The sequence below is a fragment of the Plecotus auritus genome (genome assembly GCF_963455305.1).
Source record: "Plecotus auritus genome assembly, chromosome: 1".
Taxonomy (NCBI): domain Eukaryota; kingdom Metazoa; phylum Chordata; class Mammalia; order Chiroptera; family Vespertilionidae; genus Plecotus; species Plecotus auritus.
Genome location: NC_137770.1, coordinates 57,707,288 through 57,720,934, shown reverse-complemented (window position 1 = coordinate 57,720,934; position 13,647 = coordinate 57,707,288). Strand labels below are relative to the sequence as shown.

At 40.2% G+C, this 13,647-nt stretch overlaps 1 protein-coding gene across 12 annotated transcripts in view; it reads left to right on the top strand.

Annotated features, from left to right (window-relative positions):
* The window catches only part of TCF12 (transcription factor 12), a 385,291-nt gene that overhangs the window by 335,675 nt on the left and 35,969 nt on the right, over nucleotides 1–13,647 (top strand). For 6 of the 12 annotated variants that reach the window (XM_080675439.1, XM_080675432.1, XM_080675438.1 and 3 more), the window contains 3 exons: nucleotides 8,932–9,005; nucleotides 9,990–10,061; nucleotides 10,774–10,980. In XM_080675439.1, coding sequence (XP_080531565.1) covers nucleotides 8,932–9,005; nucleotides 9,990–10,061; nucleotides 10,774–10,980 — 353 coding nt within the window. The remainder of the gene's footprint in view (nucleotides 1–8,931; nucleotides 9,006–9,989; nucleotides 10,062–10,773; nucleotides 10,981–13,647) is intronic. The other 6 variants (XM_080675437.1, XM_080675442.1, XM_080675441.1 and 3 more) reach the window with 1 other exon arrangement.

The following is a 13,647-nucleotide window of genomic DNA, read 5'->3' as shown; positions in this document are numbered from 1 at the left end:
AGAGTTTTACTGAAATTATTGGTATCATTTTTGCCAGAGCCTGTTTCACTTTCTCATCTGAGGTGCTACATTATCCCTTACTATATGTTTCCACTGCCTCTGCTCCACTGCCCAGTAAGATAGCTATAAAAGTGTCCTTTGGTTTTCATTAACTCTGGATAGGAAAGCAGGCAACAGAGGAGCTCAGCATCTATGAAGTAACATCAGTAAAATGGAAAATCAGAGACTTAGACATTTTTCAAAAAAAAAACAACAGACCAAAGTCGAATCTCACATTTCTTCCTCCATCTTTAGTTGATGTTTAATGGGTGGAGTCCTCTCTTCCCCTTAATTCAGCTGATTAATGAAAAATCTATGGACTGTTGAATTGTGTAATGAAGCTGTTAATAGGCTTTTAAATTAGTATTCTAATCAAAGAAAAATACTTTTGAAAGGGCAAACTGACAACTGATTTTATGCAGGTGTATCTCCCATCTCCTGTGTCTAGTGATTCCTTTTTATCACCACACACACACACACACACACACACACACACACACACACACACACACACACAGTTGGCAGAGATGAAGAGGGAGGAGTGAAAAAGGGAAGTAGCAATATGATAAAGTATTCACAGTTGAAGGAAAAATGAAAAAGATGGAGCAAACCACACTCCTACATAATGTGGAAATTATTATGTATCCTGTATGGCAGTGGCCTGTTTTCTAGAGTAAAACAATTTTACCCACTGTGTGCTCTCTACTTTTGCCCTACCCCTTATGCCTCAGCAACCAGACTGAGCACAGGTTTGTAAGGATAGATAAACAGGTGCAGAGCCACGGAGGCAGCTTCTGAGGAAATCATCATTCTTGCTTAACACGCTAAGCGCCTCCGTTTTGTCTTCCGGACGGAAAGTATAGTGTCAGTCACCAGTGACTGACAGGGTGCTTAACGTGTTAAATCCTGCTCATTTTCCTTGGGAACTTTTCAGGCCAATAACATACATTTTTACTGAGAGAATGCTTATGAGGAAACTTCTGAGATGATGGTATTGTATCATTTATGAAGCTTTAGGCTAAAAGAAAGAGAAACTCTTGTCTCAGCTAGCTGAAATAGTAAGGGGGTTGGGTATCTTGTATGACAAGAAGCTCATACAGAGCAAGTTCTTGGACCATTATATCCTTCTTTGCAATTTGTTCCTCAGACTTGTGGCATGATAGCAGTTCAAGGTCCCACATGCAGACATAACAGTGTCCAATAGGAAAAAAAGAACCATCTTTTCTTTATCTTTTAAGAATCCTTCTCCATAAATCTCTTCAACATATTTCCCCTCATGATTCATTGGCCAGTGTTGAACACAATTGTTCTCAACAGAGATAGACTAACATGTTTATCTTAGACATCAGGTTTATCCTAAGGGCCAAGGATACAATTACTCTTCCCGAGCTCACACTAGGAAAGGATACACACACATGCATACACACATACACACATACACACACACACACACACACACACACACACACCTTCTGAACAAAAACAGGACTCTGGCAGCAAGATAGAAGAGTGGCTGTATCTATTACAGTTGTCATTTGGGAAGACATTAGTATTTGAGTTAAGAGAATGTGTTTATTAAGGGAACTGAGAAAGGAGAGAAGCAAAACCATGTTTTGACTTTCTTTACCTGCTTCTTGAATATAATTGAACAAAAGTTTAATAATTTCAGTATTCAATGGCAATCTTCAGAACATTCACAATGAAAATAAAGAGAGGAACAGAGGAAAGGAAGGATTCCTCAGTTTTGGTTAGTTTAATCAATAAGATATTTATCTAAAGTAGAGTGCTCAAGATAAAGTTCATGAAGAGAGTAGTATTTTAAAAGGAGGTGAATAGAAGTTTCTGGTTATAAAGGGAAAAGCATAACAAAGATGCAGATGTAAGAAAGTGTGTGACCTGTTCCTCCAGAGCCATTGAGAATACTGATTATGAACTCTTCATGTGTGGATGTGTGAAGAAGTAAGATGGAAAGGTTGGCTGGGGTCAGATTGTGGAACACAGAGCACTAAATACTACCTTAAGGATTATCCAACCTTTCCCAAACATAGGGGAATCTCATGAATGTTTTAAGTTTAGGGTGAGAAGTCAAAGGGAAACAACTAACAGAATTAGAAAATGCATGGTAAATGGTCCTAAGATTTTCTCTCAGCCACACAAATTCTTTAAATTTATTAACCAATTTTATTAGGCAAAACGAAGAACAGATCAGAAACATTGAGTGAATTTTAGATTTAGTGATCAAAGACAGTCTTCCCTGATTTTCTAGCAGAATAACTTGATGCTGTTGTCCTGGTCACCCAGCTAGCTTGTTTTCTGGAAGTGGTCAGTAAATTTTAATATCAAGTAGATTTATTATAACCTTCTTGAATAAAAGTTAGCTCTTTGGGGTGCTCACTAAAAGCCCCGGGCAATTACAGAAATTAACTATATTAATAGTTGAAAGCTTATGCCTATCTAATAAAAGGAAGTAGGAGCCTAAAACTACTATAAGGGTATTATGCTAAGTGAAATAAGTCAGATACAGGAAGATTAATAACATATGATTTCATTTACATGTGGAATCTTAAAAAACAAAATAAACTCATTGATACAGAGAACGAATTGATGGTTGCCAGATTGGGGGAGGTGGGCAAAAGGGTGAAGGGATCAAGATGTGCAAATTAGGAGAAACCAAGATGGCAGCATAGGTAAGCACCTAAGCTGCTGCCTCTCACAACAATTTCAAAACTACAACTAAAAGACAAAACGGACATCATCCAGAACCACAGGAAGGCTGGCTGAGTGGGAAATTCTACACCTAGAAGGAAAGAGAAAAGCACACTGAGACTCAGAGGAGCTGTAGGAGACAGAGGTACCACGGCGCGCACGCGCGGAGAGGGTGGGCAACTGAGTACGCGGCTGGCTTTCTTAATCAGGCGGGAGACAAAAGCTCCCGACTGCACTGAACTCCAGTTCCAGTCAAGACTCTGGGGACCCAGACTCATTCGGGGAGAAACTGGACTGTCTGGCAGCAGGCGGAACTCAAGGGCGGCTTTCTCTCAGAGGTGCTTGCAGCGATTACCGCGGGACACTGAGACACAGGGGCCTATTAGGGCAGGGCTGATGGGAAACGAATGCTGTCTGCTCTGCCCTGAGACTCTGCTCCATCCAAGCTGAGCACAGAGGCTTTTGCAAGTCTTGTACCATAAGGGTGTCTCCAGCACAGAAGTTCTCCCAGCATAGACACAGCTGATCCTCACAGCCAATTGGCCTAGAGGTCAATTCCTCCCAGTGATACCAACAACAATCAAGGCTTAACTACAACAAGACTGTGCACACAGCCCACAAAGGGGTGCACCAAGAGTGTCCATCTCAGGTAACTGAGGAGGCTGAGCCACTGGGCCCTATAAGACACCTAGCACACAAAGCCACTCTATCAACTCAGGAAAGCAGCCAAAATGCAGAGACAAAGGAACAGATCACAAATGAAAGAAATGCAGGAAAGCAAACAACTGGATATAGAGTTCAAAACCACGGTTATAAGGGTTTTCAAGAATTTTCTAGAAAAGGCCAATAAATTTAGCGAGACCCTCGAGGATATGAAAAAGGACCAACTAGAAATTAAGTATACACTGATTGAAATAAAAAATATTATACAGAGATCCAACAGCAGACGCAAGAATCAAGTCTAAGATTTGAAATACAGAAAAGCAAAAAACACTCAACCGGGAAAGCAAAAAGCAAAAAGAATCCAAAAATATGAAGATAGTGTAAGGAGCCTCTGGGACAACTTCAAGCCTACCAACATCCGAATTATGGGGGTGCCAGAAGAAGAGAGAGAGCAAGATACTGAAAACCTATTTGAAGAAATAATGTCTGAAAACTTCCCCCACCTGGTGAAAGAAATAGACTTACAAGTCCAGGAAGCGCACAGAACCCCAAACAAAAGGAATCCAAAGAGGACCACACCAAGGCACATCATAATTAAAATGCCAAGAGCAAAAGACAAAGAGAGAATCTTAAAAGCAGCAAGAGAAAAACAGTTAGTTACCTACAAGGGAGCACCCATACGACTGTTGGCTGATTTCTCAACAGAAACTATGCAGGCCAGACGAGAGTGGCAAGAAATGTTCAAAGTGATGAATAGCAAGAACCTACAACCAAGATTACTCTACCCAGCAAAGCTATCATTCAGAATTGAAGGTCAGATAAAGAGCTTCACAGATAAGAAAAAGCTAAAGGAGTTCATCACCACCAAACCAGTATTATATGAAATGCTGAAAGGTATTCTTTAAGAAGAGGAAGAAGAAGGAAAAGGTAAAGATAATAATTATGAACAACAAATACATGTCTATCAACAAGTGAATCTAAAAATCAAGTGAATAAAAAATCTGATGAACAGAATAAACTGGTGAATATAATAGAATCAGGGGCGTTGAAAGGGAGTGGACTGACAATTCTCGGGGGAAAGGGGTGTGGGGGATGTGAGAAGAGACTGGACAAAAATCGTACACCTATGGATGAGTATGGGGTGGGGGGCGCGGTAAGGGCAGAGGGTGGGGTGGGAACTGGGTAGAAGAGAGCTATGAGGGAAAAGAAGAGGAACAATGGTAATAATCTGAACAATAAAGATTTATTAAATTTAAAAAAAAAAGATGTGCAAATTACCAGTTACAAAACAGTCATGGGGATATAAAGTACAGCATAGGGAATATAGTCAAAAATAGCTACTAGAGGCCCAGTGCACTAATTTGTGCATGGGTGGGGTCTGGCTGTCCTGGCCCCAATCAGTGCACATCAGGGCCAGGCCTGTTGGGAAGAAGAGACAGCAGGAGGTTGGCTGGCAGGTCCGATCAGGGCCAGGCTGGCTAGGGGGAGGGGCCATGGGTGATTGGCCAGTGGGCCCCGCCCTGGATTGGGGTGGGGGGCCGATTGGGGGCGGAGCTGGCTGGGGGATAGGGCTGTGGGCCAATCGCAGTGGTCGGGCTGATCAGGGGTGGCATCAGCCATGGGGAGGTGCTTGGGCTGTGAGCGGGTTGGCCCCGCCCCCAAATGGGGTGGGGGGAGTCAATCAGGGTTCAGTGGCTGGGGGAGGGGCCAGGGGAGGTTGGCCAGCCAACCCCACCCCTGATTGGTGTGGGAGGCCAATCGGGGACAGAGCTGGCTGGGGGATGGGGCCAGTGGGGGGAGGGGCTGCAGGAGGTTGGCAAGTCGGCCCCGCCCCCTATTGGGGTAGGGCATTAGTTGGCAAACTCATTAATCAACAGCCAAGTATCAACAGTACAACGATTGAAATTTCTTTTGAGAGCCAAATTTTTTAAACTTAAACTTCTTCTAACACCACTTCGTCAAAATAGACTCGCCCAGGCCGTGGTATTTTGTGGAAGAGCCACACTCAAGGGGCCAAAGAGCCGCATATGGCTCGTGAGCCACAGTTTGCTGACCATGGGGGTAGGGGGATCAGGGGCTGGGCTGGCCGGGGGGAGGGGCTGCAGGAGGTTGGCCAGCCATCCCCACCCCCTATTGGGGTGGGGGGGAGCAATTAAGGGTGGGGCCGGCCAGGAGGAGGGGCTGCGGGCTGATCGGGGTGGTGGGGGCCCATCGGGGGCCGTGCTGGCCGGCCAACCTCCTGCAGCCCCTCCTCCTGGCCGGCCCCACCCTTAATTGCTCCATGGTTCGTGGGCCACTGGTGGTCTGCAAGGTCTGAAAGGTTGGTGCTGCTCTAGGAACCCCTGAGGTTTTCAGCCTTTGCACCTTCTGTTTTCAGATTTGTGCAGTGATGCTACAGTTGATGATTACAAGCTAGAGATACCAACATATTCTAAATTTAATCTATGTATTTTATTCACACACTAGTTCAAAAAAAAAAAAAAAAAAGATGTCCAGAGTCAGAGGTATGCTACCTAGCATTATGGTCTGTTCCCAGAATTTGAATTCCATTCACAGCCCTAAAGCTTTCGTCCGTAGGCTAATGAAATGAGTGCTTTCATATCTTTGATTGGCCTTGTAAGACAGATTGAAAACAAAACAAAAAGCAATGTGTGCCTATGTCATAGTCAGGGATTATAAAATTAATTAATAGTACAGATCAACAAGAATGAAGGTCCATTAATTCCCATATCCACTAAACTTTCATGCCCCCCTTTAAGTTTTGCCAGCCATAGGACTGACTTCTGCTGAACTAACTCTAACTCTCCAGCCATCCACTTTGTTACCAATAGCATGAAGTTTTGAAATGACCAAGTGGGTTCAAGGAGCTCTGACCATGAAATTTAACTTTGCATTTATATGGAGTGCAGACAGATAACAGTGATTTAATCATGTATTTTGTTGTAACTAGGTCTATTACAGTAGACACCCCTATGTTTAATAAAAACAAAATAGGTTTGAGTAGACGTATACTTTTCTAATTTAACAAATTACAGTTTGGAGGTAGACCTTAGCATAGTTTTTCCTATAACGATAAAAAAATAACGAATGTTGGTGATTTCTTACCTGATTAAATTTAGTGCACACATCTTATTGTTCAACACTAAGCTAGCGATGAAACAGAAAAATTGCATGTTTTGCAAAACAGATGTATTCTAACAATTCTGAGGTGTTTAAACATAAAGCTTGAATTAATATTCCACACAGATTAAGAAATGTGATGATCAGGTTCCTATCACAGGCTGATCACCCAAGGGGGTTGGGAAAGATGGAGCAAAATGATTGAAAATAAAATACTATAAACATTAAGGGAAACTATTTTTAAATAATTTAGGATTCTTTTCCAAAATAGATTATGATTAACCTCTTATTTACATAAAAATTCATAATTCTCCACCAGTGTTTAGTCAGTAATAAAGTTTTGGTTACTCATTTTTATATGAATTGTTCATATAGTCAGTTACTGGGTTTACTGGTCGCTAAATTCTACTTGTTAATTATAAAATTAGTCTACAAGCTTCTGTTTTAATGAGCGATTTTATTTATTTTTTAATATATTTTTATTGATTTCAGAGAGGAAAGGAGAGGGAGAGAGAGATAGAAACATCAGTGATGAGAGAGAATCATTGATCGGCTGCCTCCTGCATGCCCCCCACTGGAGATCAAACCCGCAACCCAGGTATGTACCCTTGGCTGGAATCAAACCTGGGACCCTTTAGTTTGCAGGCCGATGCTCTATCCACTGAGCCAAACTGGCTAGGGCAGTGAGCAATTTTAAACTGTCCTTATTTGTGTAGTTGGATTATGATTACATTTGTATGTAAAGCAGGAAGCAATTATTGGTCCTCAAATTAATTTGTTTGTAATTTGCTTTTACAAGTAAAGAAACAACAACGGTTAGCTGATGAAGTATATAAAACATATGCTTTTTCTTACAATTTTAGAATTTAAAATTTTTCTGTATGATCACAACAGTATACATATAATTAGTTATTAAGAATGTATGTATCCAACTTTTCCACTTGCAAAGCATATATGATCAATGGTAATGCAATTACTAGGTTATTCAGCTAAGGAGAAATACACATATGTTTTTAGTTTCCTAAATATGCCAAATTAACCTGCAACAACAGGCTCTGGTAGAACATAGTTTAAAATTAAGTTAGCAATAAATGAGATAAATTAAGCAAACCTTTAACTTTGCCAGCTTCAGATTTCTTACGTAATTTGGGTTGTCACTAAAGCTTTTATTAAGAACCGGTAATATATATTTAATAGAATCGTCTGTTGTTTTCTATAAATAACTTATTTTCAAGTGCACAATCATGAAATAGTTAAGATTTTTGATCAGTTGTTCTTTTTCCTTTTAAAGCTGTTTGGTAAGACCATTAAAACTGTATTTTCGCCCTAGCCGGTTTGGCTCAGTGGATAGAACGTCAGCCTGCGAACTGAAAGGTCTCAGGTTCGATTCCGGTCAAGGGCACATGCCTGGGTTGTGGGCTCAATCCCCAGTGGGGGACTTGCAGGAGGCAGCCAATCCATGATTCACTCTCATCATGGGTGTTTCTATCTCTCTCTCTCTCCCTCTTCCTTCCTCTCTGAAATCAATAAAAATATATATTTTTAAAAAACTGCATTCTCCCCAACCTATGGATGAATTAATCGTTTTATTTTTTCTTAAAATTTTTTCCCTTTTTATTTTTTCTACTTGAAACTTGTCTCCTTTTATTTCCTATATTCAGTTTTTATTATATTGGTATTTTTCTAAAGTTGAAGAATAAAGAAAATTTAAGAAAAATTTTATAATATTTCCAAATTAAATAATGTGCTTTTAGTATAAATCGTGCTGGGAAAGTTTTTAACAGATAATCCTAAGTGCATTTGCATTCATTTGAAATTGGTGCATTTGTGCATAACTAAATCATAAATATGTTTGTACCTTTTAATTTAGAATGCTACTTCAAGACATTTTCTCTATTTACTATTTGTAATATAATAATATTCATTTATTATTCATAATAGCCTATTGAAAGTAACCAAAATGTCCAGCAGTGAGATAATGGTGATTAAGCAAATTAAGATCTAGAGAATCAGATGAATATTAATGTAGTCATTCATTAATAGCATTATTTTAAAGACTATGTAAAACCATGGCAGGGACAGAATTTTAAATTATGTATACTTTAAGTACATTTTATGAAGATATGTTTGCATAGTGACAATCTGAAGAATATGCAAACATAAAAGTAGTTATGTTTTAAAGAACTAGTATAGGGTTTTTTCCTCTTTGTTTTCTCAACTCCCTTCACTGTTGTATTAATAATGAAAAAGGTTCTTTTAATGTGTTGGGCTTACAAGAAGCCAATATTAGGCAGAAGGCTGAACAAAAATTTTCATATAAATTTATATTTACCCCCTTGAGAATATTATCAAGAATACTGGAGCTAACCAAGGTGTGGGTACTTTGGGATTTTGTTTTAACAGGTACTAGTCAGTGGCCTAGACCTGGAGGGCAAGCTCCTTCATCTCCAAGCTATGAAAACTCACTCCACTCCCTGGTAAGAGCCTCTTAGAAACATACAGGTCGCTTTCATCTGATAGTATGCAGTTTTTTTTTTTTGTTTTGTTGTTTTTTTTTTAGTAAATCTTGAGTAACAATGAAAAAAAACCAGTAGGATAGCATTACACACAAATTCTTTGCTAACAAATGGCCTGATTTAATTGAACAATATAAGGTACATTGGGTGTGCCTTTGCCATCTGTTCTTTGAGACATTAGGCTTTTGGTCTAAGGACAGGTGGTGTTAAAATAGTGTAATGACATTTTTGTTTCTTTGAAAAATATAGGGCTTAATTTTTCTATACTTTTGCATTTATGTATAAGAGGAAACTTAAAAAAAAAAACACACAGACCAAGTAAAAGCAAGAAAATTAGTCCAGCAATGGAAAACAGTTGTATTTAATGCTTTCTTATATGATATATATATAGTTTAGTACATTTCCATTAAAAATTGAAAATGTAATAGCCATTATTTTTTGTCATGAAGATTATTTCCCATGTTTTCTTTCTTAAAAAAAATAATGTCTTGTGTAAATTGTATAAGTAAAATGTTATTTAACAAAGAATAAAGGAGACTGTCTAGGTATTTAGCTTGAAGAATTTGTGGTTGAATGTTAACTACTGTTGCTTTTCTTTGCTTACCACAGAATTACAAAATATTATAAAAACAAAATAAGGATGACTTGATGGAATGCAAATAGAAAAGTTATTTTTCTGTGACTAATAGAATATTTTAAATTAAAGGAAAGTTTCTTCTCGCATATTTTGAATCACATATAAGCATTTGTGCTATTTAGATGCTAACCTTATAACTTTGCTATTAAATTCCAGCCTTCTCATACCTTAATACAAGTAGATCTCACAGGTCTCCGCGTTAACTTTACTAACATGTTATGCTGACATGCACATCAGCTATTTCCTCATCTCTTTTGGAGTTAATCTTAACCTGTGCTTTGCCTCCTGTTCTGTCTTGACTTTGCCAGAAAAATCGAGTTGAGCAGCAACTTCACGAGCATTTGCAAGATGCAATGTCCTTCTTAAAGGATGTCTGTGAGGTACTATTTCTTTTAGATGGTGCCTTTTTTTCTGTTTCAGTTCATTATAATTCCTATTATCCATTTAAAATCTTTAAGCCTGTACAGACTCCAAAGTCTTTTAAAACCAAACCATGACCATTTCAGTTTTTGTAACAGTGTGTAAGAATAGACTTTTGTTCGCTTATGTTGTTGAGAATGATTCTTTTTAAAAGAGCTTTACTAGCATGTGCTTTTGATTTTAAAAATTCTAATATATTTGTGTATGGGGCATGTGTGTATCCACAGTCAGTCTATCATTTCCTCAGTTTTGTGAAAGAGAATATTGGGATGTGTTCACTATTTCAGATAGGTATGTTTTATTCACTTAAAATCACAACTGAAACTTGATGGATTGGAGAATGTGTCCCCAAATTGCCTTCATTTCAAAGATCAGTATTAAAGTGCCCATTATCTTTTTTATCAGCTATAATTATCAGACAGTAGTACAGTAGCATTCATCTTTTATAGAAATTGAAGTAACTTCATGGTAGATTGGTAAATTGATTTTAGGAAGCTGTGATTTGTTTCTGAAGCTTTGTTAATTTAGCATAGTTTACTTTCTTTGATCATTGATTTGTAGTGCAGGTTTCACTTGCTGTCTTCCATATATCCCAAAGTAGGAAACATGGAAGTTTTAATGAATTTATTAGTTACCAGTGGTAACCTCCATGTCTTTTTTCAATCACTCCAGCAATCTCGAATGGAGGATCGTTTAGACAGACTGGATGATGCTATCCATGTGCTGCGGAACCATGCTGTGGGACCTTCCACCAATTTGCCTGCTGGTCACAGTGATATACACAGTTTATTGGGACCATCCCACAATGCACCAATTGGAAGCCTCAATTCAAACTATGGTGGATCAAGCCTTGTTACAAGCAGTCGATCTGCTTCAATGGTAAAATAGTGCTCATTTTTTTTTTAATAATAACTCCCAAAGCCTATTGTCCTAAATGTTTTTGGGGGAGAGAGGCCTTCAATTTGAAGGGAAATAAGAGTGGCTTTTAAGAATTTCCTTTACTGACCTGGGCAGGGTTATTGGCTGAGCATTGGCCTTAAAATCCTGCTATGATCATGTGCAAAAAAGCAGAAACTTTCTACAAAGATCATTTTAGCTTAAACTTGGATTTTTTTTTCCAGATGCATATTATTGGCAGAAGAGTTTTTGCCTTGAAATGGTGTGTAGAAAGTCTGAATAGCAAAAGCAGTAAAGCAAGACTGGATTTCAGGGGTTCTGGTCTAGAAAATCTGTTTATTATAGTTTGGAAGCAGCCTTTACTAGCAGAAGGAATGTGAAATTATTTGTACAGGTCCATATTTAAGATTTATTCCCAAATGAAGAAAAAATGTGGGGGTAGTTTTAAGAATGGCTGTAATTTAAGTGACACTGAAAGGAAACAATTTTAGATTAATCCCCAAAGAGAATAAAGTAATTCAGTTCATCTTTTTTAAAATGTGGTAATTCTTTAGAGGGAAAAAGTAAAATTCTATTAGCTATGCACATCACCAATTTTATTTTGAATGTCTTACATTATTTTTTGAAACTGATATTTAACTGATAACCATGTGTTCGGATGTATATGACATGGTTTCTAAGATTCATTGCATGGTGTAAAATACTCTCCTATGAAACAGATTACTAGCTGTAAGCCATATGATCAAGGCTGAAACTCACCTATCATCAAAATAATTAGGTGCCCCAAATGCTGAAGGCTTGTGTTCTGTAAAATAGAATTGGTTGCAGATTTTCACATTCACATGTCAGACAGCCATCAACGTTCATTTTGGAGCTGCTGAGGTAAACGTCAAACAAGGCAGCCTGATTTCCTGAGAACTGTTTTCAGTAACATGGTGACATTAGATATAACTTTATCACTATACCTTAACACCCAGGTGTTTTTTTGTGTGTGTGTGTGGGGGGGGGGGGGGGCGGTAATATCAAGATATCTTGAAATTCACTCTCCTTTAAAGTTAGTTTTTGCTGCTATTGATAAGATAATAAATATGTGAACATTTATAAATTGTGAGACTCATAGAAATATTTATTTTGTTGAAGTATTATCTATCCTTATTTGGAAGTATATTCTAATCCCAACTTTATCTGTACTGCAACATTGGCAGTTTTTACTTTTCTCACCTCTTAATCGTTTTCTAATTCTTCACTGTATATAGATTACTGTTTATACTCCAGTTTATCTGCTATAATATTTGATACTAGAGTTCCGGTGTACGAAATTCATGCATGGGGAGGGGGGGGTGTCCCTCAGCCCAGCCTGCACCCTCTCCAATCTGGGACCCCTCGAGGGATGTCCGACTGCCTGTTTAGGCCCAATCCCTCTCACAATCCAGGACTGCTGGCTCCCAGCTGCTCACCTGCCTGCCTTCCTTGATTGCCCCTAACCGCTTCTGCCTGCCAGCCTGATCACCCCCTAACCACTCCCCTGCCAGCCTGATTGATACCTAACTGCTCCCCTGCCAGCCTGTTTGCCCCTAACTGCCCTCCCCTGCAGGCCTGGTCACCCATAACTGCCCTCCCCTGCAGGCCTGGTCCCCCCCAACTGCTCTCCCCTGCAGGCCTGGGTCCCCCCAACTGCCCCTCCCTGCAGGCCCGGTCACCCCCAACTTCCCTTCTCTGCTGGCCTGGACACCCCTAACTGCCCTCCCCTGCTGGCCTGATCGCCCCCAACTGCCCTCCCTTGCAGGCCTGGTTTCTCCCAACTGCCCTCCCCTGCTGGCCTGATCGCCCACAACTGCCCTCCCTTGCAGGCCTGGTCCCTCCCAACAGCCCTCCCCTGCTGGCCATCTTGTGGCGGCCATCTTGTGTCCACATGGGGGCAGCCATCTTGTGTGTTGGAGTGATGGTCAATTTGCATATTACTCTTTTATTAGATAGGGTAGAGGCCTGGTGCACGGGTGGGGGCCAGTTGGTTTGCCCTGAAGGGTGCCCCAGATCAGGGTGGGGGTTCCCTTGGGGCGTGGGGCGGCCTGGGTGAGGGGCCTGTGGTGGTTTGCAGGCTGGCCATGCCCCCCTGTGACCCAAGCGGAGGCCCTGGTATCTGGGATTTATTTATCTTCTACAATTGAAACTTCGTAGCCTGGAGCGGAGGCCAAGGCAGGCCAGGGCTGCAGAAGCTTGGCTTCCTCCATCGCGGGGGCAACTCAAGCCTCCTGCTTTCTCCAGCTCTGTGGCTGCCACCATTTTTGTTGGGATTTATTTATCTTCTTTAAAGTTGAAACTTTGTAGCCTTGAGTGGAGGCCTGGGCCCGCCAGGGTGTGCGGAAAGCTTGGCTTCCTCCATTGCCGGGGAAACCCAAGCCTCCTGCTCTCTCCGTGGCCACAGCCATCTTGGTTGGGTTAATTTGCATACTTGCTCCTGATTGGCTGGTGGGCGTGGCTTGTGGGTGTAGTGGAGGTATTGTCAATTTGCATATTACTGTTTTATTAGATAGGATATCTGACTCTTCCCAATTAAAATGGGTGTGGCTGTGTTCCAATAAAAGTTTATTTCAAAAAATGGGTTCCTTTATTTGTACAAAATGAACCTATGTGGGGGTTTTTTGTTTT